This window comes from Tilletiaria anomala, assembly GCF_000711695.1.
Source record: "Tilletiaria anomala UBC 951 chromosome Unknown K437scaffold_121, whole genome shotgun sequence".
Lineage (NCBI taxonomy): Eukaryota > Fungi > Basidiomycota > Exobasidiomycetes > Georgefischeriales > Tilletiariaceae > Tilletiaria > Tilletiaria anomala.
In genome coordinates, this window is record NW_013546901.1 from 1 (window position 1) to 24,350 (window position 24,350).

General features: G+C 55.2%; 10 protein-coding genes across 10 annotated transcripts; 5 read left to right on the top strand and 5 right to left on the bottom strand.

Annotated features, from left to right (window-relative positions):
• Positions 1–359: 359 nt before the first annotated feature.
• K437DRAFT_259457 (putative nadh-ubiquinone oxidoreductase 10.5 kda subunit) lies at positions 360–1,031 on the top strand. Its single transcript, XM_013385202.1, has 3 exons — positions 360–523; positions 688–794; positions 887–1,031. Exons 1-3 carry the CDS (start codon positions 429–431, stop codon positions 976–978), a joined length of 294 nt encoding a protein of 97 aa, XP_013240656.1. The 5' UTR covers positions 360–428; the 3' UTR covers positions 979–1,031.
• A 102-nt stretch (positions 1,032–1,133) lies between these two features.
• K437DRAFT_270609 (uncharacterized protein) lies at positions 1,134–4,081 on the bottom strand (the record flags this gene model as incomplete). Its single annotated transcript, XM_013385203.1, has 4 exons — positions 1,134–1,223; positions 1,306–1,977; positions 2,043–2,702; positions 2,780–4,081. 4 exons carry the CDS (start codon positions 4,079–4,081, stop codon positions 1,134–1,136), a joined length of 2,724 nt encoding a protein of 907 aa, XP_013240657.1.
• Positions 4,082–7,274: 3,193 nt separating this feature from the next.
• K437DRAFT_216113 (uncharacterized protein) lies at positions 7,275–7,643 on the top strand (the record flags this gene model as incomplete). Its single annotated transcript, XM_013385204.1, has 1 exon — positions 7,275–7,643. A coding segment is annotated over one exon (369 nt), but the record flags the coding sequence as incomplete, so codon positions are not given.
• A 638-nt stretch (positions 7,644–8,281) lies between these two features.
• Positions 8,282–8,713, bottom strand: K437DRAFT_27728 (uncharacterized protein). Its single transcript, XM_013385195.1, has one exon. It carries the CDS (start codon positions 8,565–8,567, stop codon positions 8,322–8,324), a length of 246 nt encoding a protein of 81 aa, XP_013240649.1. The 5' UTR covers positions 8,568–8,713; the 3' UTR covers positions 8,282–8,321.
• Positions 8,714–12,172: 3,459 nt separating this feature from the next.
• Positions 12,173–14,618, top strand: K437DRAFT_28182 (uncharacterized protein). The gene is made up of 5 exons (XM_013385196.1): positions 12,173–12,496; positions 12,581–12,611; positions 12,678–13,172; positions 13,238–14,287; positions 14,352–14,618. Exons 1-4 carry the CDS (start codon positions 12,341–12,343, stop codon positions 14,194–14,196), a joined length of 1,641 nt encoding a protein of 546 aa, XP_013240650.1. The 5' UTR covers positions 12,173–12,340; the 3' UTR covers positions 14,197–14,287; positions 14,352–14,618.
• Positions 14,619–15,908: 1,290 nt separating this feature from the next.
• K437DRAFT_211251 (uncharacterized protein) lies at positions 15,909–16,825 on the top strand (the record flags this gene model as incomplete). Its single annotated transcript, XM_013385205.1, has 4 exons — positions 15,909–16,339; positions 16,428–16,515; positions 16,596–16,675; positions 16,756–16,825. Coding segments are annotated over 4 exons (669 nt in total), but the record flags the coding sequence as incomplete, so codon positions are not given.
• A 158-nt stretch (positions 16,826–16,983) lies between these two features.
• Positions 16,984–18,826, bottom strand: K437DRAFT_291839 (Galactokinase; the record flags this gene model as incomplete). The annotated part of the gene is made up of 4 exons (XM_013385206.1): positions 16,984–17,438; positions 17,520–18,246; positions 18,318–18,564; positions 18,645–18,826. The coding sequence occupies 4 exons, from the start codon at positions 18,824–18,826 to the stop codon at positions 16,984–16,986; spliced, it is 1,611 nt and encodes a 536-aa protein (XP_013240660.1).
• A 492-nt stretch (positions 18,827–19,318) lies between these two features.
• On the bottom strand, positions 19,319–20,737 carry K437DRAFT_259464 (putative ubiquinol-cytochrome c reductase complex 11 kDa protein). The gene is made up of 4 exons (XM_013385207.1): positions 20,617–20,737; positions 20,068–20,122; positions 19,672–19,785; positions 19,319–19,558 (listed from the first exon to the last, which is right to left on the bottom strand). The coding sequence occupies exons 1-4, from the start codon at positions 20,668–20,670 to the stop codon at positions 19,470–19,472; spliced, it is 312 nt and encodes a 103-aa protein (XP_013240661.1). The 5' UTR covers positions 20,671–20,737; the 3' UTR covers positions 19,319–19,469.
• Positions 20,738–20,973: 236 nt separating this feature from the next.
• Positions 20,974–22,954, top strand: K437DRAFT_259466 (uncharacterized protein). The gene is made up of 3 exons (XM_013385208.1): positions 20,974–21,494; positions 21,568–21,923; positions 21,992–22,954. The coding sequence occupies exons 1-3, from the start codon at positions 21,076–21,078 to the stop codon at positions 22,630–22,632; spliced, it is 1,416 nt and encodes a 471-aa protein (XP_013240662.1). The 5' UTR covers positions 20,974–21,075; the 3' UTR covers positions 22,633–22,954.
• On the bottom strand, positions 22,853–24,183 carry K437DRAFT_259468 (DUF55-domain-containing protein; the record flags this gene model as incomplete). Its single annotated transcript, XM_013385209.1, has 5 exons — positions 23,656–24,183; positions 23,553–23,572; positions 23,440–23,481; positions 23,129–23,365; positions 22,853–23,044 (listed from the first exon to the last, which is right to left on the bottom strand). Coding segments are annotated over exons 1-5 (650 nt in total), but the record flags the coding sequence as incomplete, so codon positions are not given.
• Positions 24,184–24,350: the final 167 nt, after the last annotated feature.

The window sequence follows — 24,350 nt, forward strand, 5'->3', positions numbered from 1 at the left end:
AACCCCCAGGAAAAGTGTGTATTCAATGAAGATTAAGAAAGATTTGGTACCTCAAATGATGACCTAGATCGAGCTGAAGATCCTGTGCGCCGTTCCCACGTCGTAGAATATGGAAGAACGGGTATATATGATGTACGGTTGAACGAAAGCAGGGTGGACAGCAGTTGAAGAAGACGAAGCAACTTGTGCCCAGGTTGTGTTTCGTACTTGGAAGAGTGTAGCGGAACGTGGTTGAAGGGCTTGTCAAGGTACGAAGAAGCAACAACTTATGGTACGAAAATCAACACCCGTCATGCACGGCACCTCATGCTATCGCGCCTTCAATTGACAGTCCTCACTTGTCGACTGATTGGCTTGGTCACGATCCCTCTTCCTCATTCAGCAAGCAGCATTCACGGACGCAAGACATATAAGACAAACAAGCCAACATGGCCTCAAAAGCAGTCACGAAGGCCCTGCCGCAGGCCCTCAAAGAGGTGCGGCTGCACCTCTGCCAGTCCGGACCCAGGTCGGCCGGGTTGAGGTGAGTGCCTGAGCCTATTTAGGAGTCGGGTAGGGCACGCACAGGACTTCCCCTTCTCCGAACCCTGGATGCCTGCCATGGGATGCTCGGATTGCCACCTCCGAGTGATGGAATCGCAGCACCACGCTCAGTGGCTGATCCGTATTCTTATTCTCACTCGACAGGCAATACATCCAATCGAACTACAGCTTGCTTAAGTCCTCTAATCCAGACCTTCCCATCCTGATCCGGGAAGCAAGCGGGACACCAGCGCGAGCATTCGCGAGATTCGGTGAGTGTGTCGTCATGGGCCGCTCGCCGAAACATCTCCGACGCTTCGCTTAGGTGGTGACTGACGACCGAATTCGTATCCTCTGCGGCTAGATCGAGGGGTCGAGAAGTCTGTCGAGCTCGAAGGGGCGAGCGCTTCGGATGTCGAAAAGAAGCTGTCGGATCTGCTAACAGGCAGCGCATAAGAGAAACGCTTGTAGCACATGTCTCAACGTAAACATTGCGAGGATCTGACAAGTGGTAGAGAGCAAGGTCGCACGAAGAGGCCCGGCTGGAGAGGCTCGTTTGATTGAAGAGTATCCATGAACGGAGCACCAACGGTGGGTATAGGCTACATGGGCTATGAGACCAATGCGATGCGCAATTCTGTCCAGTGCGACAGTTCGGACTGGACGCGCGGGAGGGAGGCTGATACTCGTCCGCCAGGGTCCTGCGAACGTCACCAGGAACGATCAGATCAAATCAGCGCATGCTCGAATCATGTCGAGCTTCTCATTACTTGTGCAACTCACCGAAAGCACTTTGCAGACTGCGTCGTAGTAATCCGCCAGAATCTCCATTTCCGGCTGCACCCCCGCGCCATCCTTTTTAGCCTGCTCCTTCGCGACGACCTTTGCACCTTCCTTTGCAAGCCACTCAACCTCATCGCGCAAGCGCTGCACGCTGCCGAACAGCATCGTCTCGTTCTGTTCGTCCGAAAGCTGGAGGAGCGATAGGAACAGTCTGGCGTAGCGCGTGCAGACCAACCGGATCATCGCGAGCTTTTCTGCGGTGCTAAAGTTACTTGTTGCATTTGCCGCGGCGTTGACCAGGCCCGTCAGGCCGGACCAACTCGTCAAGCCCGCTACAACCCCCGCTGCTGTTGCTGCAGTTCCCGCGGTGCTGGACCCGGTCGAGCTGCCACCGCCGCTGATGTTGCTGCTGCCACCGCCGATATGCGATCGGCCAGCTGTGCTGATGCCGTAGTTTGTCATCATTTTGCGCAGGCTCCCAATATGCTCGTCGAACGACCGCTGGATCAATGGCCAGGCGTTAATTTTGAATGTCAGAAGCGGGCCCTGCAGCACAGATGCTGCCCCGCGCGCGGTCGCGGCGGCCATCAATGCCTCGTTGAGCTTCACCATGCAGAGCAGCGAGAGTAGAGGGGGGGGTGGCGTAGAACTGAGCAGTGCTTTGGTGAAGGTCTGACCGAAAGATGGGTATATATTAGCCTCAGCTTCAGTCAAACCATCTACACACCCCAACTTACCGTCCAGTGCCCTAGAACAGGCTCCATGACCTGCTTCCACAGCTCATCTTCCACGCCTTTACCTTTCCTCGCCCGCTGTTCCTTGAGCGTGAGTCTGACAATTGTGTGTCCAAAGTCATCCGCTGGCGAACCCTCTGCTTCGAACGCGCCATCTGCAGTGATGGCAGAGCGCATGCCACTTTCATCTTCACCGTCGTGATCTTCGGCTCGGCCCCCAAAAACGCTCGCGCTTTCTTCGGGTGCCGGACTGGTGTAGTCTGTCCCTACCGACGTTGCGGTGCGTGCGCTGTGCGGAGGCTGTTGTGAAGTCTTCGAATGTTGCTGTTGGCGGTTCTGCTGCTGCGCGGCCGGCGTCATGGGCATATTGCTTGCACCTTCCGCGGTGGGGGACGCGACGTTGAGGAACGTCGACGCTCGTGAGCCTCCACCGGAACGCGATAGATCGAGGCTCGGGCGCGAGCTGTCCGCGATACTTGTGCGCGGCGTCACTGATGCAGCCATTGCACTTCGCATGTCTCCCTGCAGCGAGCGCGATGGGCCTGCCTTGTGTCGTGGCGGTGGGAGAGACTCGAAGAATCGCACGAGAAATGTGTACTCTGAGCAAGCATTATCAAGGAAGGTGAGGGCCATCGAGCGGAAAAGTACCTCGGGTGTCGCCTTCTGCGTATTGTAAAATGCCACATCGTTAGCGCAAAATGAAATATCTTGTTCGCGGCCGGAGGTAGGAGACGACTCACAAAGAATGGATTATCTGCCATGTAAGCGAGAACGACGCCGGGCCCATCGAATTGGCTTTGGGCGAAGCGTTCGTCATCTAAAATGAACAGCTTGTCCTCCTTGTCGAGCTGCTCGATGTATTTCGCTGTTGCGCTACCACCGCCGGCTCGCGCGAGGAGCGAAAGTGCGACGGCACTCATGCTGCTGGGCGAGGTGTCGCCGATGAGCATATCTGCCGCACTGCCTGCTGAGGAAGTGGGGGTGGGAGCAGCTGGTAGATTGCTGCTCTTTGCAGCAGCAGGGATAGATGCGGAAACATCACCTGCACCTTGCTCGCCAGCCCCAGCTCTGCCACCGGAACCGGAAAATCTGACACTGCGCGCTCGGATCTTCTCCAGAGCTCGCGTGTACCTCCTGAAGCCCGTCTCAAAGTAGAGCCTTGCAGCGGCAAGGTAGACGCGCTGTACGTCGATCGCAACACGCGGTGCCTGTCTGGCAAGGAAGGCGTAGAGATTTCGATGTGCAGGCTTGAGTAGAACAGACGTTTGCAAGACCTGCAAGTTGGTGCTAATTTGCGTCTTGAAGGGATGGAAGTAAGATATTAAGTACGGTCGCAGCTTGCGCACTGCAATCGATAGGCAGGAGAGCGCTAGTGTCCGTGATTCGAGGAGGATGCGTGACTCGGGAGGAAGGGCCGTGTAAGCACCGGCTGCATTGGCGGCAGATTCTGTTGCCGCCGCGGTGCCGCCTGATGGTGTCGAAGGTAGCACGGCGGACATCGGTGTCGAATGATGGGTTGTCGTTGTGGCGGCGGCACCTGCCGCTGTCGCTGCATGGTTGCTGGCGAGCTGAGCGACGCTCTGCGTTTGATCCAGCACCCTCTCCAGGTCTTCACAAGCTTCCAACCAGCCACCTTGTTTCGGCTCCGAGTCAAAGAAGAGATCGACAAGCCTGGGGCTGAGCGCTACCTGCCCGATTAGATTGCTCAGCAGCCGATCCAACTGCCGCCTGCCGACTAAGCGAGCGTCGAGCGCATGTGAGCGATCCTGCAGGTCGGAAATGTGGCCCGAAACATGGGACAGATCTTTCTGAAAGGAGGACAGGAAGGATGACAACGAGTCGAGCAACGAGAGTGACAACTGCACTTCGGAGTGCAGCGCCAGAAAAGAGGAGCCTGAGTTGTAGTACTCAACGTCGAGTTTGCGTTGTTTGCGATTCAGAGCGGCGGTCACAGACGTGGAAAGCTGGCCGATGGGGATGCCCTTGAGGTCTTGCAGCTGACTCGTGCCGTCATCGCCGAGGCCCGCCTCGTTGTTCGCCATGGTCACTGGCCCTTGCTGTGGGGATGGCCTCTCCTGCTCGTCCCGTTCTGTCGCTACTGGATCTACCAAGCGGCGAAGAACAAGACCCGCTAAGAGTGACCAGGGTGGTCGCGTAGATGTGAAATGCCATTGCGGAATGAAGTGTGTACAGTGATACATCGACGTCGTAGTTGATACCTTTACGGAGCCCCTGCATCACATACGCGCTCTTTCATCATAGCATCCGCCCATTATCGACTATTTCTTCTACTTGTCGCTATCGGATCTGCTTCGGTACGCCCCTTCTAACCAACACTGCAGGCCTCCCTATGGACCAGGCCGTGTCAAGCCATACCGACTTGGAAAACGAGGTCACCGTGATGCTTGATGGGTCATGGCAGTTTCAACGCTCCCACTTGTACGTCTGATCGTTAAATTCTCTAACCAGGCCGAGGTGCATTCATCCCGAAACAAGCTTGACATAGCAAAGCCGAATAAAGATTCATACGGTCTTGGTCTCAATGCACATATCGCGCGCTATTCCATTGTCGTAGTAAGCTTGCCGAGCTACTTGAACCCCAACTAGTGTTTACCGGCCAAATTGCTCCATCCAGGGGAGGGGTGTGGGCAGCGGGGCATGGATGCACCTGGGCGCCCAGAGGATGCACACTGATGACTTTGAAGCACACTCATGTATCAATCGCCTGCGAAGATGTAAACATGCTGGACCTCTGGAGGAAATTGACAGCCCATCAGCCCTCCACCGCCAAAGGAAGGACAAAAGTAGGAAGAGGCGCTATGTCCTTTCAGGATAGACATGAGCAAGAAGCTCCTCGCTCCTGCATTTAGCTCCCTTGAAAGGCCCATTCCTTTCCTGAATGGCTATCAACGTCGGCGCTAGCCTCCATACAATATTCAGCGCACCTTTAGCACAAAGGACTGCGAGAACACCTGCTGCGAACGAAGTGCGCAACTGCGACTCCTTCATGTGTTGTATAGGAACCGCTCAGGAGGGAGTAGATGAGCGCGAGGGCTTAGAGCGCGCCACACCGTATCCATGAGTTTTGCGGCTGAGATGGCAACACCGACTTGTATACATGTTGAAGAGACATCTGCTCTCGCCGCCTGACCTTCATCACTCACCACTTTCCATCAACACCATACACCGCAAAAGGCCCTCTCTCAGTCCTGTAGGATGCTGCCTTTGATGCTTCGTGGCTTTGCTTGATTAGAGATTCGCTCAGCGAGACCAGCGCTCGGCTGCTGCGTGCCAAAACTCAGGAGGGCGCAGCGCGGTCGCGCCCCGTCGCTACTCATCACTGCTTTCGGGGCTCCTGAGTCGCTCAAGTCCTGACCTGGCGCCCAACTGGTCTATACCACGACAGGTGCAGCATCACCCAAAGTTGACTGTGCATGGACAGTAAAGTTCGCAGCGATGCATGCGCGGAGCACCTCGCATGATGGCGACGGCAGTTTTGGATTACACGATGGCGGGAGCGGTTCTGGCACTGGCACCAGCATCTGCGATAAGGGCCGCGAAGAGGCCAAGAGCAGCAATATCAACAAGAATGTCAGGAAGCATCGAAGCAGCACTGCGCGAACTCGGGAGCGCCTGCGTTCGCTGACAAACGGCAAAGTGAAGAGCTTTCACACTGCACAGCCTTCCCCTGCAGCTGTCGTATCTCTGGAGCAAATTTCTTCTGCGTTCGGTGCAGCATCATCGTCAGCAACAGCAGTCGCAAACACTGCCAACCTTTCCAATACTGGAAAAGAAGCGGAGGCGTTCACCTCAAGCAGTGTTGGGAGCACTGCAGGCGGCTCTGCGTCAAGTAGCTCTACGTGCGCATCTACGGCCTCGACCTCGTCCGGGTTCGCCGCGCAGCAGCCGTCCTCATCCTCTTCGACCTCAGCAGCGACAGAGCTGGATGATGAGGGAAACAAGGACAACGCACCCACACTTCCGTCTTCTCCCCGCTCTGTATTCGCGCGGGCGCTCGAAAACAGCAGCAGCAGCACGAACAGCAACAAGCCTAGAGGGGTCCGGCAGAATCGAGGCGGATCCCGAGATCGCAACCGTAGCCAGTCGGCTGAGGGCGTGCTGCTCGCTGTGCAAAGCAAGCATCAAGAGGCACTTGTCGCTATGAAGCACTCTTCGAGTACACACGCTCGCCAGCAGAGCAACAGCAATGGCAGCGGTAGCAGCGGCAGTCCACACAGCCGCGAACTGGGCAAACTGCGCGAATCTGCAGCAGAGGGTGTTGCGGCCCAATGTGGAATCACATTACTCGCATTCCCGACCTTCGCCTCCCCCGATGCTGCAGGGACTTCTTCCGCACTGTCGACATACAATAGGCCCAATGAACAGCAACCACCGGAATCTGTGCAACTTGGACACGCGCAGCTACATCGCAGCAAGACGGCTGCCCTTGTCGGCGGGGGCAAGGGCGAACCTCCCCCGCTCTCAGGAGCGCCGCCGTTGACCGTTCCGCTCCTTGGGTCTTCTGCAAGGCAACAACACCAGGAGCAGCAGCAGTATGCCTACGCACCCAGCACGCAAGAGCCCAGAGCGCGCATCGAGAGCCTGCGGGATCTTGTCGGCCAGCGTCCACAATCTGATGGGCGAGGGGCAGCTGCCTCGACATCCTCTGGCCATCAACACCACTCGTCGCTAGGCAGAGTTAGCGCCAGCAGCATCATGAGGAACAACAACACCATCAACAATGCCGCACCGAGCAACGTGCAACCGAGACGGCTTCACCCGTCTTTGCAGAACAGCTTGGGCGCTATCGGGCTGAATCTAACCTTTACCAAAAATTCTTCAGCAGGAGCCACGGCAGGGAGCGGAAAAGCAGGTTTCTCAAGCCCAGGCGCTGGCGCCGGGCAGCAGCAGGCACCAATCTCTCCGCCTAAGTCTACCAATGGAGCGAGCAGCGCGGATACTCAAGGAAGAAGTAGCGACGGCATGCTGAGATCTGCGCATTCCTTCGCAGAGAGCCAGCTCAACAACAATCGAGACGACAGCCGAGCTCGAGCGTCCCAACATCAGGAACGCATGCACAGGTCTTCTTTGCGAGGCGTTGGAGGCGTCGCCCATGCCGCTAGTTCGCCCGCAGCCGATGGGTTACCATCGTCAGCTGGTGGTATCCGGCCTCCCACGCGTCCCAGCGCTCGCCCAAGCACGAGCGCCAACATTGGCGCAGGTGCACTCGAAGCCAAAGTCGTGATTTTAGGCTCGCAAGGCGTAGGGAAGACGTCGATCGTTCATCGCTATACGACGGGTCAATTTAGTGCTGCATCGATGCCTTCGACCATCGGCGCTTCCTTCCTGACCAAACGCCTGATCGTCTCTGGGACGAAGATACGCTTACAGATCTGGGATACAGCCGGCCAGGAACGCTTCAGGAGCATGGCACCGATGTACTACCGCGGCAGCCATGCGGCGATCATCGTCTATGATATCACGAATCGCAAAAGCTTAGTGGATCTGCGCAGCTGGATCGAAGAACTGCGCAAGAACATGGGAGACGACTTGACAATCCATATCGTCGGCGCGAAGAATGATTTGGAGCAGCACCGGGAAGTCACGTGAGTTTCCTCCACTGGAAACAATTTCAGTTGTCGGGACATAATCTGACTTTCGTTGCATGCCAATATTGCTTTGCAGACTGGAAGAAGCTAGGCAGCTCATCGAATCCTGGTCCGCATTCATGAGCCCTGTGCTGGCGGAGGACGGAGTTGCTGCAACGCATCCTAGACATCAGCTCATTCCGCAAGTCAAGGTCACACCACCGACGCGGACCAACTCGCGCATCAGTCATTTCGCCAACCCGCTCTCCGTCTCTCGATTCGGCTTTCCCTCGTCGCCCTCCCAGGCGCGCGACTCCCTGCGAGGCGCGCAGGCAGGCATCGTGTCGTCCGAAGACGATCCGCAGCTCGCAGCCGAGCGTGTGTTCTGGCACAACATCAAGGTCAGCGAGGTATCTGCCAAAGAGAATGCTGCGGGTATTGAGGATGTGTTTTACCGGATCACAAAGGAGCTGGTCGAGCGCAAGGAAGCAATCGAACGCGAACGCGCCGGCCGCGAAAGCGATAGCATCATCCTCGCTACCGACAGCGTCAATGCCACTGGACCTAATAGTTCCGCTTCCAATGCTTCGGGCTGGTCCTGCTGCAGCTCATGACACTTGCAACCCTGGTGGGTTTACCTGCCGCCGCTGGCTCGGCCCGCGCCCGTCCTCGAAGATGGTATTCTTTGACGACTCTATCGCTCTAGGTTTTCCATCACACCCACACGTACTATCACGCAGAATTGTTGAGCTTTCAGAAAGTGTACATCACTGCGGTCGTGCTTATTCGATAATGATAATGACATCGCCATGCAAACATCGAATGGCGGGGGGAAATCCGAGATGCTTGCGATGTACGTCAAAAGGACAGCTCGACGCTTGCAAGGAGCAAAGATGCAAGTGGAAGAACACTTGATTGGGAGCGATCGAACCATCCACATAATTCAAGTCGTTCAGGTCTGCTGCGGTGATATGACAGACGCTGGCGATCGTGCTGAACACTGCAAAGGTTGGCACGATAAGCTCGGAGCCTTTTTGATGCAGTGAGTTGGTGATCAGATTGAAATTTGCTGTCCCAAAATATTGCCCGTCCTTTGCACTGCTGCTCGCTGGTTCTCCTGGTCCGCAAGGCCCTTGTCTATTTACTCCCTCACCTGCGCCGCTTCGCCTTGTCCTCTTGCTTTACAATCGCTACAGCGTCGGGCCACTCGCACGAACCAGGAGAAACTCTGGTTAGATCAGAGCCATTTGCCTTGGCTGCGTTCTATGCACGATGGCAAGCACCACATACAGGTCGCACGGCATCACAGCGCAGCTTGCGCTTCTCACAGCTCGTGCAGGCACTGTTAGGCAAAATGGGTGGGAAGGGCTTGTCGGACCTACCTTCCCCGATATCCTCGCCAGCAGCTCCACTAGAGGCGTTTGCGCCGAGCGATGCTTACTGTTGAGTTTCATCCCTGATCGTGGGCATCCCGACTGGACCAGCTGTGTTGAGTTGAGACAATAAGATATCCGTTGAGGCACGTGGGGCAAGTTGACACAAATTGCAGGGGAAGCCCTGCGTCCCATCCTCGATGTCTAGTACCGAGGGATTGGAAAATGGCATGGACGGCTGATTCATGGCAACAGGGTGCGTTTACTCTAACATTGGAGCAAATGACAGCTACTGCCAAAGAGAAGCGGAGTTTGCAGCCGAAGAAAATATGGTGTTCGACCCTGCTCCTAGAGAAGTTGGAGGAAAGGGTTGCAGCGGCCATACCACGCTAAATAGTGATGAATCAGAAGTATTGACTTTGAAAATGGATAACAACACCTCGCTGCTGAATTCCAAGCTGATGGATGATGCTCTTGGACGTTTTCATCCTGCCACTGGCAACCTTATGGCCCAGACCTATGTGTGGTCGGAGGAAGCTGCCGCTAGCTCTACACAATTTCCCTGACGCGAAGTTGCCCGAGGAACCATCTTTGAAGGTCTCCCATTCCACTCCCGTAAAGTTGTTCGATTTCTCAGAATCGGCGGCGGGTTGACGAGGGGAGTTGGACCGACGAAGGAGCAGTGAGCGGAGTCAGATGAACGCAAAATACCACCGCTCGTTCCAGTCGCTGCAGCGAAAGCACTAATGTGGTCGTTGAGCGGCACAGCTTCGAGCGAGATGTTACTGTACCAATGGCTACCGTGTTCTCGGGAAAAGACTTCTTGGTGCTTCTGCTGATGATGATGCTCATGGAGCAAATGATGCTCATCTGTGAAGATCAGCTCCTTATAGTATGCGGCGTAGAAACAGTGAGGATGCGGATGGAGGTCATAGTTACACTTGCTCCGCGTCCTGCCCTGAGCGCCGTGGGCTTGCATAGGCCAAGGTCAATCTCCTACCTTCGCCCCTGCTGATCGGCAATATATCAATGTGTTTAAGACATACGTGCTTCCGAGCATCCAGAGTTCCACGACGTTCTTCGAAACGTTGAGTTGACGTGGATGTCAGGTGCATTGTAGCATATTTGAGGCTAGATTGATGGAAATGCAGCTTTCTGCTCGTAGCTGCCGCCTTTGTGACAATTGTGCTTCACTGAGGCTCCGCGAGACTCACATGGTCTCTCGAATCACCGTGGGGACTTGATGCATACTCGGACTCACCGCGGACGCAGTCAGCACTCCCCATTGAAGAGAGCGAAGCTGAGAACGAGACTTGGTCTCCGCAGACAGGGGCGATCGCCAAGCTTCGAGAGCTTCTCTGAGTATCATCACAAGGGTGCAACGCGAGGGCCAGCGGCCAGCGCAACACAATGTCTCATTGGTATACAAAGGGAACTGCAGGATCAGTGAACAACTTCCTTTGATCCAGATATTGTACACTCCAGTTTGATGTTCCTCCTGGCAGCTGGTGAAGTGACCTCTTAAATCTCGATGATTTCAGCTGAAAGTTGTGTTTTGGCTCGTTGAAGCCAAGAGAGTACGGGTATATTGCGCCAAAATCCAAGGCGGTCGCATATCAATGCGCGGTCGGACTGCTTGTGTAGCTTGGGTTCCTTTCCGCACTGTGGCCAGTCCTCTTGTCGTCCCCCCCCCATGCCTAAAGTGCTCTGTGCACAGGTACAAACTCATACAGCTTCTTGCTGGGCTGTGGCCGCCCCTCCCGCTCACGGCGTGCATGCCAATGCGCGCGGGTGGTAGTTCATGAATAAGCCTAAGCGAAAGACGGAGATCAATGATGCCTTGAAAGGGGCGGGAGTGGCAGTGCCGGCCTGCCAGTTGTTATGCATCATCTATTGAGGAGAACTAATGCACGTGGTCTTCCGAAGGCGATACGGCTCTCTCCGTAAGCTGTCATGCTCACGTCTCGTTTCCTTACGCGCAGAGGAAACTCCGAACGGCAAAGCAAGATGTGTAAAGGAAAGGAGTCGTACCGGCTTTCGAGAAGTGGTCTTTCACTCGCCCTCCTGTTTGCAGCGGTTGACGGATACATAACGCCCTGCATATCTTGGTAACTTGAGCCGGCCGCACCTGATGCTGCCGGAGGCGTGGACAACTTCCGGCGTCGTCGTGAACCTCTTTGCTCACCTAAATGCGCACCGTGACCGTCATCGGTCGGTTACTAGGATTCGTCGACCCTTGCCGCAGACGCCTCGAACACTTCGTCAAGGTTGTCACGTCTGTCCATAGCTCTCTTTGTGGGTGATAGCTCATGTGGAAAGGGTTACCAACTTGACTCAATCCACCATCTGATCGATTTCCCTGTTGTTTTCCGGCACTGGGCTGCCTCCGCCTCAAGCCTTAAGCCTAATTTCGGTACCATCTTGGCCAATGGAGATACGAGTTATCAGACCACAGGAGGTGCATCGAGGTCCGATTAAGAGGAGTTGCCCATACGGTGTGCGCTTCTTTCTTTTGTTGATCTCGATTTGCGTTCTCGCTTCTCGTTTCTGTGTAATTGCAACCTGTACTCACCGCTCCCCACCCACAAGAAGGCTAAGATGCGGCGCCATTCTTCCTCAGTTTTTTGAGTGCTTGAATATCGCCAATAATGGTGCAGAGTGCATGTTCACGGAGAGCAACCGCAGCAAGACGATTGCAGCAATGTCGAGCGCACAGGGAGCAATGAGCAGAGCGTACGAACGGCTTTTTGTGCGTCACGCTGGGGTGAATGACGTCAGAGCTTGACGCTGAACGGAAGAAGGCAAGTCTAGTGCGAAGTGGCAAACGACATGCGGGTGTGGTTACCGAATGCTCAGCGCAGTGCGATGCAGTGCCTGCATTGGGGGATGGGAGTGAGCACAGCCACCGGCTGCCTGAGCCAAGCTCATGTGGCGGCAGGCCAGTGTGGTTTGGTGGGATGGTCTTGATTGGTGCGCTGCCCTTTGCGGTAGTGGCATCATCGTGCTGCCACACACAGGGCGCACAATGCTCTAGTGCTGTTTGGGGAGACGATCCTCCACTATCCAACGTCGTCATTGACCAGGCAGCCAGCCAGCAAGCCAGGCAGCAAGCAGCACCATCCCACCCTCCCACCCCCCTCGTGCACTATCACTATCACCATCACCACCTCATATTTCTCCAACTTTCCAACCGGCATTCGTGCGAGATTGCACCTTACAGAGCATATTACTAGCAATATCGAATTAGAGGATTGCTTTTTGTCCAGCCAACCCGCTTCCCTGTGGCTCACGTGGGACGAACGAACGAATAAAGGGCACCCACCAACCTTTTCGGCTCACCATGTCGCAGTACGACGCGCACAGCATCTCGCGCGCGACTAGCCTCAGTCGCAAGTCGACCGTCGCTTCCCGCAATGCCTCGCTCATCAAGAAGAACACCGGACCCCATGAACTGAGGCCGAGCGACATTCTCATCGAGCGCTTCATCGGATGGAAGGCGAGTACAATCTATTTCGACAGGGGGGAACCCGATGCAGACTGAACTGACCTACCTTCCGCACGTGCGGTCGACACCACGCAGCACATCACCAAGCAACTCATCTCGTACTTTGGTGAGATCGTTTGTTCCCTGCACACACGGAAAGCACAGACTAACAAGCCTTTCTCTGTTTTCGCAGAGGGCATCGCCGACATCGAGTACAACACCGCCAAGGAGCTGACCAAGCTCGGCGGCGTGATCCAGGTGCCGTTCCGTGAGGGGAACCAGTTCCTCGGCGAGGAGGGCATCCAGGATGTGTACTATGCCATCCGCGACAAGACACGCGTGATCGCAGACCATCACGCCAACCTAGGCAAGACAGTTGAGGGCTCGATCGTCCAGCATCTGCAGAAGCTGCGCTCGGAGATTAAGGCGCACATCAAGAACGTCCAGCAAGACACAGGCAAGCTCGCCAACAGCGTCGCCAAGGAGCGCGAGATGAGCACCAAGATGATCACCGACCTGGCTAAGTCCATCACCCTGCTCAAGAATGCACCCATGTCCGTTACCGCCAAGGAGGACCCACACAGCGTCAACGCCGCCGTCTTCCGCCAGCTGCAGCGCCAGGTCAACGAGGAGAACGCGCTGCAAAAATCCATCATAATTATGCAGCAGAACTCGGCACACTTTGAGGGTAAGGACAGCCTTCTCCCTTCTCTTTTCCCACTCGTGATTGCTCACCTCTTCGTCCCGTTGCAGAGGGCATCGTTCGCTCTATCCAGTCCGCCTGGCAGACGTTCGACGAGTGGAGTGGACGCATGTCGGCCCAGGTTCAGGACACGTGGCTCTCGCTCGGCGTCCAGATGCGCTCACTGCAGCCCAATAGCGAGTGGATCGCATTTGCCGCACGCTCTGATCACCTCCTCGACCCGGATACCCCCCTGCGCAACCCGGAGACGATCGACTACCCTGGCAAGGACGATCCATCGGTCATCCCCGTTCATCTCGGCATCCTCGAGCGCAAGAAGCGCTTCACCAAGACCTACCGCGAGTCGTTCTACGTCCTTACCCCCGCCGGCTACCTGCACGAGCATGGCAGCTCGGACCCGACACGCCACCCTTCGCCGGTGCTGTCGCTCTTCTTACCCGAGTGCACGCTCGGCGCGCCGAGCACGATGGCTGCCAAAAGCCATAAGTTCCATATCACTGCGGCAAAGAGCGACAAGCCGCTGGCGAGCCTGCGCGGCGAGCACGCGTACACATTCCGCGCCCGCAGCCACACGGAGCTGATGGAATGGTGGAACGACATCAAGCAGCTCAGCAAAGTCTACCTCACTACCTCGGAGCAAATGGACCGCTCTGGCCCTGTACCTGCCGCTGTCCGCGCGGTCGGCTACCGCAGCGAGGAGGAGGAGGAAGAGGAGGAGGACGGCAGCTCTGTTGAGGAGGAGGAGGAGTACGAGGAGGAAGAGGAAGAGACACGACACGCCGACCAGCAGCAGAACGCTCCTGCTGCCGTTGCCCCGCTTGGCACTGCTGCTGGCGAAGAGGAGATCCCCGCATACACGGGCGCAAGCAAGAGCTCCGGCATCGAGATTGGCGTCAACGGCTACGCCATCGAGAAAAAGGGTGACGCAGGCACTACCGGCGCAGGCCCGAGCGGGACAAGCGGTGCGGACAAGGCAAATGGTGAGTCACTCCTTCCGTTCTTCGAGTGATGCGTTCGCTGCTGCCTGCCAGTCGACGCTGGACGATCATCCGGTAAACTGGAGTGGAATCCAGCAAAGGCGGAGGCAAGCCTCTGCGAATGTGCGCGCGCGACACGCTATTGAGATTACGGCCACCGACAAATCTTGTTCTGTATGCGATGCAGGTGCAGCCACTGCCATCCCAGCCGTCCGTGGCGTTGAACAGGAGCAGTAGTAGCAGCCGCAAGATGCGGCCGGAGGTGGCGCGGGCTCTGTTACGGTGCGGCCGCAGTAGTCAGCCGCGCTCGTCACGGCCGTCGACCCGGAACGAAAGGAGGGCGCTGCGCTCGCTGCTCTCGTCGGCGACGCCGTCACGGATGCGTGTGCGGCTATGTCCACACGCGCAGAGGTGAAGAAGCACGAAAGACTTCTCAAGGGCTTCTTTGGCAGCGGTACTGGCTCCAAGCACTGAGAGGCCGCCGGACAGCAGCGGGTGCTCCTTTGTTCCTTGTTTCCTTCACGATGGATCGATCGGACTGCTAATAGTTGCTTATTTATCCTCGACTTACCCGGAACAGCCTAAGCACCGCAGACAGCTCTTCTCCTGAACCGCCATCATTGCTGGTGGAAATGAAAGAACAATTCACGTGTGAAAGCCGGATGGATGGACGTGCATCACATCACCACTTCACTCGATTCGTACGCTCGCATGCTCGCTGTTTGTTGATGGTTGGAAAAGATGAAAGAAAACACAAGAAAGTCACACCACAACACGTATATAACCTCACGTTGATTCCCGGACCTAAATGAATGCGCTCCCCATACATCATTGCAAGAGACCGCAGTGCCTCGCGTGTTCTGCGTGCATCCCATGGGTTAATTGCCCCTTGGACAGCTCACGGGGCGGTCACATCGAGAAAGGCCATACGCCAGTTAGATAGGCAGACTGCTTGCTGTGCTCGCTGCTGTCTGTTCCTTCCTCCCCATTCAATCCGCGCCTAGCCGCTACTTATTATTTAGGTAGAGTCAGCATGGTCACAACAGAAGCCGTGGTGTGGAATGGCGATTGGCTATTGGGCTGCAGCTTGTCCTCTAGTGCGGTCAGAGTCGCCCAGCGGCTGGGAGGCTAGCTAGTGATTAGTTGACCAACGAACGAACGGGCAACGGTGCGATCATTCCATTTATGGATTTGCCTCGAGTAGTGAGCGGAAATTCCACATCAGAGATGTGAGTGCGATCAAAGATGCAAGAGACTCGATAGAAGAGAGTGAGTTCAGTCGATGTACTTGCTGGCAAAACACATGGCAATCGGGGAAGTCGACAATAATGCACCAGCGATGTTGGCAGGGTTGCTCATAGGATTGGCTATTTCACCAAGCCTGCATTACTTTTTGGTATATCGTTGAGCAAGAGCGGCGTCTCCAATTTGTCACGGGGATACGGACAAATCAATCCTGCATTGATTCTTCGAGTGGGGGGGAGGGGGTCTCGCAAACAGGCTCACTCACTCCAATGGAAGTTTGGAAAATAACACTTTGGGAAAAAAGATACCTTGGAGGATCACCATAGTCAGGCTACCTCAGCTCAGATTCGCTGTCCGAGCTGCTAGCGATGACAAAAACGCTGGTGTGGGCATCTATTTCTCGTCCGTATCTCTTAGCCTCCTCGCCATCCGTCGCCTATTGTCAGCCGGTTCGGCTGTCCGTCCGTACGGCTGTGGATACAGTATGGCTTCTGCCTTTCGTTCCTTCTCGGCATTCTACGCCCGCTCCTTTGAGCGCAGACCTTGGCTGACCCTCGCTGTTGCAAACGGCTCGTTAGGCGCTCTAGCGGACGTGCTTGCACAACGATTTGAAATATACAACGAACGCAACGCTGGCAGAGGCAATGGTGGTGCGAATAGCAACAGCAGCAGCAAGAATGAAAGCACAGGCGGGCGAATAGACACCAGACCAGATGGGAAAACACGATCAAGCGAGCAGCAACAAGCGGTGTACGATCCGATTCGCTCGGTGCGGTTCTTTGCATTCAACGTGACCATGGTGCCGCTGCTGGACAAATGGAACAAATTCATTGAATACCGCTTCCCGCTGTACCCTGCCGGTGTCTCCACAGCGGGCAAGGCAAGCATGGTCGCGCTCGCCAAGAGGGTTGCTGTTGATCAGCTGGGATTGTGAGCGATTAAGTATGGCGAAGTTCTGACCAGCTACGAAGAGCTGAGCACGGCTCTCTTGCAAATTCTGCTCGCTGTTCGTCCCCAGTGCTCCTTTCGGTTTGTTCATGTTTGTCAGCGTCATGGGCACATTTGAAGGCCGAGATATAGAAGGTGTCAAGCAAAAATTTAAAGATGTCAGTGGTCAGGAGCGGCGACTACCAAATACGGCTTGTTCACCTTTCTGATTGATATCACGACATATTCCCCCAAACAGATGTACTTCCCAGCTCTGCTGGCCAATTGGCAGGTATGGCCACTAGTGCAAGCAGTTAACTTTCGTTTCATGCCTTTGCGGTGGGTACGCCCACAGCTTGGAAGACCCGCATGATCAGTGCTGACAGATTCTGAAATTGCACCTACGCGCCCCTCAACAGATACCGTGTACCGTTCACATCATCCATTGGGGTACTCTGGACCATTTACCTTTCCCTTCTCAATATGTCACGCGGTGGAGAAAGAGAAGCCGCGCGGCATGTCGAGCGTGCTTGACTCTTCACTTCCATAGACTAGGCGTAGGTTCCAACCGCTCCAACATGTATCATAGACGCAATGCCGGGGTTATATGATGATGAATTAAGGCTTAAGTGCATTTCCTAAATTTGTCAGGCGGCGATAGCATACACACAGGCTCCGCCCGCCGGCTCGGTCGCGAGCAATGACTGGTCAATCTTTTCCTGCGTGATGTCCGGGAATCGCTTTTTGAAGTACCCTTCCTTGAGCGCATCCAAAAGACGCGGGACCTGGGCACTCGGGACGAGAGAGACAGTCGAACCGCCCCAGCCTGCACCCGTCAAGCGCGAGCCAAGTGCGCCGTTTTGCTTGGCGATCTGGACAACAGTCTCCAGTTCGGGGCACGAGGCCTGGTAAAAGTCGCGCATGGACGTGTGGCAGTCGTCGAGCATTTTCCCTAGCTGTGCGTACTGCGCCGCACCGCCGTCGGCCGCCATGCTCTGTGCCGCCGTCGCATCGCCAAGGATCTTGCGGAAGCGCAGTGTGCGCAGCGCTTCGTCAAAGACGTGGTGCGCACGCTTGTATAGTTCAAAGCGTTCGCCGCGGACTGCGAGGAAGAGCAATCAAAAGTGCATCAGTCATGATGGTTCAAAGCCAATGAATCTTCGTTTAGCATGAATAGATTCACTAGGGAAGCGCGACAGGAACTCATCATCATACGCCGTGCCGCTGTAGCCTGTCAGCTTCTCCGCTTCGACTCGCGTGACCGCCTCTTTCGGGATTGCGTCCTCTGCAATCCTTCCAAAGTAAAAGATTCTCGCGCCCTCATCGCCTGCCTCTTTCCTCGCCTGCTCTACGCCTGCGTCTCCCGTGGGAAGAGAGTTCTTTTCGTAGAAAGCGCGCAGCAACCCGTTGAGCTGTGCCGTCGCCTCTGTCATTGGCAGGTCAAGTTTTTTGGCAATGGCCCGGCTCGCCAAGCGCAGCTCGACCGTGCGCAGGTTATAGTGGATTGGCCCGGTGACCTTTTTGTCGCTGACGATGAGGGTATTCGCGATGACGAAAGTGTGGCTTGGATCGCACTTGGGCATGCGCGTCGGTGTTGCTTTGAGCTCGGGGTAGAATTCAATGTGCAGCGCATGACCAGGCACACCAAAAATGGATGCAGCTTGATCCATACCACCCGAATTGACCCCCACGAGACGCTCTGATTCGATAGCGACCTCGGCCATCTCGCGGCGCGAGATCAGGTTGCGTGCGCCGAAAGCCTCGAGGACCACAATGGAGGAGCACGAGGTCATGGCTGCAGATGAGGAGAGTGAAGATTCGGGCGGGATCGTTCCATTAACCAAGACTTCAATCAGAGCTGGTCGAGTCGAAGGAGACAATGTTGCCGGAGGCAGATGCGGGTGCAGGCCCTACGCAACGCAAGGGGGGAAAGTCAGCACGCCGAAGCCGTGTGACAGAAGGAGCATATACCAGCTCGTACCTTCACCGCAACTTTGAAGTAGTTTGCCCATCGATCACCACCTTCGTGGTTGAGCAGAACGTCTTGGCAACCCTGCTTGAATTCGGTCTCGAATGTCGCCCTCTCAAATCTGGGCGTAGTGTTGGACAGTACAAACTTGACCTTGCTGTCATCTGCGCCGCCTTTTGCTGGTGTTATCTTGACAACCATCAAGATATCCATCTCGATTGCTGCCGGTAGCACACTGAAGCCTTGATGGTCGACATGCCTGGCAGTGACGGAAGGCGCGAGAAGCGGTATAGATCCACAGTCTCGAAACAGCGCCGACTCGTGTCACGAAGGACTCACTCGCCAATGATGTTGACCCGACCAGGGGCCCGCGCCACGAAATCTGGCTTCTTTCCATATTGCCTTTCGAACTCGTTCATGAGATTGTCCCAGCGAGCACCTTCTTTTGCGAGTGTCTGGCTGGTGGAGTAGATCTTGTCGAGCGACGAGACGAGCGGGATGTATGTCTCGCTTCCGGCCATTTTTGAAGAAAGATCCTGTGGACTTCCGCGTTCTGAAAGCTTTCTTGGGCACATAGGCTTTGCGTCGTCCAACTTTGTTCGATGACCTGATGTTCTTGGCTGTCGACCGTACGCAACGATGTTGGTGGATGGGAGATGAAGAAACATGCAGTATTCGACCAGGTTGTAGACGGTTTCCAGCATTCGTTCGAGATCCTGGACGAGATCCTACGCCGCAACTGAATAGATCCACCCGACATTCAAGGCTGCTCCAGTGCCCAAAAGACGTACATCCGTAATGGGAAAGTCCCCCCACCTTTTCGAAGAACAATGAACATATCGGCAATGTTCGCAAGGATGAAGCATGAAGCAGCTCTCTCCCCAAGAAACCAGCAAGAGAACAACACATTGAATGCAACCCGAGCGTGCGATGAATATAAATAGATCAAAGCCTCTCGCATCTGAGCTCAACAACTGCACCTCGCTGGAACCTGGCGGGCGAGGCGAGCATCGGGCAGGTCCATCTTTGTGACGAAACATATGCATGCAAATACTACATTTGCCATCGAGCCGAGGCAGTCAAGGAGGGACAGCAAAGGCAATCACGCTCTCCTTGCCATACATCTATACCCTTGTTGCAATGGATAAGCCCGTAGACGTTGCTTTACTCTTCGTGGCCTCCAGTGGCCAGGTGTCCCTCCTTGGAGTTGTACCAGGTGTTCTTTTCCTTGGCCCATGCAATCAGGCCGTACCCTGCGGGAGCGGAGGATGGCACATTAGGGCAGTATTGAGAAAGCGAGTAGACTTGTCAGTATATGTGTGCACCACCAGCGGTAAAAGAGAAAGTAGGGATGTGCCGTGCTCACCAGCTGCGAATGGAATGAGGAAGTAAGGCGCTTGCACGAGCACTCTGCGGTAGCCAAAGAAGATGGCGTCCTTGAGGGCACCTCGGGTGGGCGAAGTGTGCACAGGAGAAAGCGCTGCAGACAAGACGAAAAACAGAGGTCAGCGTCGGGGCTCAAGCGTAGCACTCTCGATGAATGCCTTCAGCGAAATGTATTCCTGCCCGCGATGCTAGTAGTCTTAGTGGGAGCCCTGAGTGCGTCTGACGAATCAAGGTGCGCCAGGTTGGCATCACCTTGCGTTTTCCCAGCGGCTCAGCCGCGAAGCCTGGCTGAAGAAATGTGAATCGAGCTCACATATCTCAAACCAGGTTCGAGGACGAAGTCCTGGCTTTGGACACGTCAAGACCCATTACTTACAGTATTGTGTCACTCCTCGCTGCTTAGGACCGCCAAAGTCGCCCCACCAGCCAAGCTATTGGTATGAAACATCATCGCACGTATTTTCAAGAGTGAGATTGGAGAGAGAAATGTGTAAGCACGGGAGAAGAAGCAGGTGTGTCATAGTGGAGACAGATTAGAACTTGGCACATCGCCGTGTGAAAGCAAGAGTCACTGATGTCATATCATGTGCCACAATACTTCTAGCTGGTCCATTTAGCCATCTCTCTGGCACCAGAGCCTCCTGCCGCCTTACAGCTAAAGCCAAAGCGGTTGCCAGCGGTGAGGCACGCGTCTGCCGTCGAAGTCGAGGAGGACGCGAGAAGGTGCAAAGTACGACCATCCTGCACTTTGGTTGGCCTGGGGTTTCCGCCCGCGAGGCAACCGTCATTGACCCTGCCACAACACCTCGTACAATGTAGTCCTCTCTTCCTGCAGTTGAGGGATTCCTTTCGAATGCAACGGCGGTTTGAAGCGGCGCTCGAGGTAGGCTGGTGGGTCCACTGAACTGAGCACACGAAGACTCACCCACTTGTTGCCCGTGGGCATGTGCGCGCTGCGCGCCACGGTTGTTGGATGCATCTTGAATCGAGTTGTACGTCTGCTCCACCTGCACAAGCCAGCGAGCGCGATAAGCAAGACCTTACAGCAGCAGCTTGTGTTCGATGACAGACATGTAGAAAACAGAAGGCTGGAGGATGGATTCACTTGAGCTGCTTGCAGAGATGGCTGGCGGTTCGCTCCTACGGGTAGCCACCAACTGGGGCCGCGGAAGAGCTGTAAATCCAAGCAGTGCCTTTCAGTGGTCAGCCGACAGTGTTAGTCTTGCTACTTTCGGATCTGCCACCCTCGGAAATGCATCGAATGCTGACCATACAGCTTATAAGCCAGCCTGATCTGACCAATGCATGTGCGCTGGTGCGGCGAGTACTTGGGACTTGCAAGCAAACTGTCGAGAAAGAAGTGCTGCGAAGCGTTGGTAGCGCGATGAACGCTCACAAGAAGCGAAAGACTGCGGGCGGAGCTGTTGCTTCGCCTACTTCTCGCTCGCCCTCTCCAGTCGATTCTGACAATGAGAGCGGTTTGGCATCTCCTTCCAAAGCAGGGCAAATGCCCTCCACAGGCACCACTGCTTCCATGAACAAGCCCCGCCCAGCGCGCAAGCAAATCACACCAGAGGGACTGGAGGCCATCAAGGCAGCTGCGGACAAGTCTGCGCAGTCAGGCGTCACATACAATCTCTGGTACAACAAGTGGGCCGGGGGTGACTCGTACGATGCAGCAGCAAACAATCGAAAAGCTGAAACGAGGTGTGACATATCGAGGGATAGCGGGTATACGAGGGGGGATATCAATGGCGGTGCATATGTCTGCCTCTTTTTTGCAAGGGGGTATTGTCCATTAGGGTGAGCGGCGCTCGCACGGATTTAGTCTGGACTTTGCACAAACCGTGCTAATGATCTCTCAACGATATTTCAGAGCGGACTGCACCTATTTACATCGACTACCGCCGCCCATCCCCTTGCCAGATCAAGGTCGAGACATCTTTGGACGCGAAAAGCATGGCGACTATCGCGATGATATGGGCGGTGTCGGCTCGTTGCAGCGCGTCAACCGAACCCTTTACATTGGCCGCGTCCACGAGGAACCACGTTTGTCTGGAGGTGGGGGAGCTACAAATGGTGTGAACTGGAGAGACAGCGGGAGGACAGCAAAAGGCGGAAAGAGCGCCGGCGGCAAGGGCGGGAGTCTCATGAAGCACAGCTACGATGACCTCAGTCTAACCGAGAAGGTCCTTTGGCGCCATTTTAGCGAGTGGGGAGAGATTGAGCGGAGTGAGTAGAATCGTTTGTATGCAAGGGGACACGCCTTTCTCAAAGCCTGACCTGCGATTTATACACAGTCCGTATATTGCATGGCCGAGGCTGTGGTTTCGTGACCTACAAGACTGAAGCAGGTGCCCAATTCGCAAAAGAGGCAATGTCGCACCAGTCGCTCGACCACGACGAGATCCTTAACGTGCGATGGGCGACGGAAGACCCGAATCCTGGCGCTAAGAAAGAGCATCATCGGACCATGGTGCGTGAGGGTGTGCTCAAGATGGCCGAGATGATGACAGAGGAGCAGCGTGAGGCGGGCGAAGCCATCAAGAGACTGGAGGGTGAGAGCGGGATTCGGGAGGACCGGCTGATCGAAAATATCGGCCAACGAAGAGGGCGCCACAATGATGACCCCGAGGACGAGGCGAAGCGCAGACGACTAGAGGAAGAGGATGCAGCAGACGCGATGCAACGACTCTTGGAGGAGAATGCACGAGGTTGGGCAGAGATAGAGGGGGCGAAAGAACAACAATCAACCCCACTGCAAGCATCAGCCGCTAGGGGCGTGCCTCAAACCGTGGCGCCATCAGCAAAGGGCCTGCTTTCATCCGACGCGCTCTCCCGATTGCATCAGCTCAAATCGATGCAGGCTGTTGCTTCGAAGAAAAAAGAGGCTGGCTTGAGCAGCTTAGCCGCATATGGCTCGGATAGCGAGGACGAGTAGCTAGCAAGGTGCAATCACAATACGTCTGCCACGCGTCTCTCGGTCGCGCAGACTTCGCTACATGCTATCTTGTCCGCGTGCTTCGTCGAGTTCCCTGAGCAACAGTTGCCATCACACTCTTCTGCGCTTTTGCTTGTCCACTTTCGAGGGCAGGCAGTTGGGGCGTTTTGGCTCTTGAACGTGCTTGGATGCGAGGCTTCTTCGAGCTTTTCTGCTCGCTGTCCGATTTGCGCTTGCTGGGTGCACCCGCAAATCTTGATTTTGAGGGTGGGTTCTTCGGGCCCTGCTCTTCCCCTGGCTTAGCCGTTTCCTGTTTTTTCGCTTTTTTGCCTTTGGACGGCGTCCAGTGAGCAAAGCCGCCGCTTTTGCCCATCTGCACAATCGCCTCAAAAGCAATTGGCAGGACCGGCTTCTCCAAGAACGTTCACAAATACCGTGAGCACATGAGCTGACCTTCGAGATGAAGGAAATATTTTCGTCTCCACTCATAGCTCACCTGAACACTCAGACGCCCTGGCATCAACAAGGGCATTTGGCCGATGTTGTGGATCTGTTCATCCGAAAGATAAGCGATGTCCTTGCGCTGCTCTATCGTGAGATGTGACAGTCCTGCACCGATCTGTTGCAAGACGGACAACGGTACAAAGTGCTCTAAACGTTCAACGAACTTGACGTCGACCATGTACCATCGCGGCGTCTCTCTCGATGACTTTGGGTCATGGTATGGTGATTTCTGCAATATGGCAATCAAGGGCGACAGCGCATCAACTGGTGCTTGGTTGACAGGCGTTCAAAGCAGCTGCTTACGGTGTCAAAGGCGGTATGATCGGGGTACGCTTCCTTGCATATCTGTCATTCTCAAATGTAACGTGTCAGCTCTGCGATTGGAATCCATCAGGTCAAGGACCATCCTGATTCACTTCTGCAAGACCAGCAACACCTGCATTACCCAGGAAACCCAACAGAGAAAATATTGTTAATATTGCATCGGGCGGCTACTGATGTCCTCTTCGAGTAACGCACCTGGAACCGCGCAACTGCTGTGATAAAACAATGCTTTATGTCCATTTCGCATATTATTCTTCATGAACCCACTAGCTTGCGCATTCCGTACTCCATCCCAGCTCTCCGTCCCCACTTTTTCGAATTTATCAATGCTGAAGGAGATGTCTTTACCCTTTTCGTACCGCGCGTCCGGCTCGCTCTTGAATAGCCAGCAGTTGGTCGTCCGTGCAAGGTGCGCTGCTGTCTGCGGGGCCATGCTCAACGATCCTTCAGTAAGACACTGGTGTAATAGGAGTGCACGAGTGCCGGATAAACGCTTGGCAAGGCGGATCAGTGAGCGCATTGACGACAACACGGTCGTGCGAAGCGGGTGTGGTGCTTCGGGGTGACAGCAGAGGGTTGGGCCGTACGATTAGTGATGCCGTCGTCAGAAGCAAAGCTACGCTTTGACGCCAGCGCCCTATGGATGTAACAGGTACGACTCATCATCTCGGCGCCCACTCACACAGCAAATATCCAATTCGGCAATTTGATTATCCATCAGGCCTCAGTCCATCCTTTAAACACTGATCTGGCAGACTGCAGAGCAAATTCTCTCATGTTTTACACTGAGCTTGAATAAATTGAATTTCTGAGGGGTGTACATTGTAACTGCATCCAATAGAATACAGCGCCTGCCGCATCTACCACGATTATCAAGCGATGCCGACGAT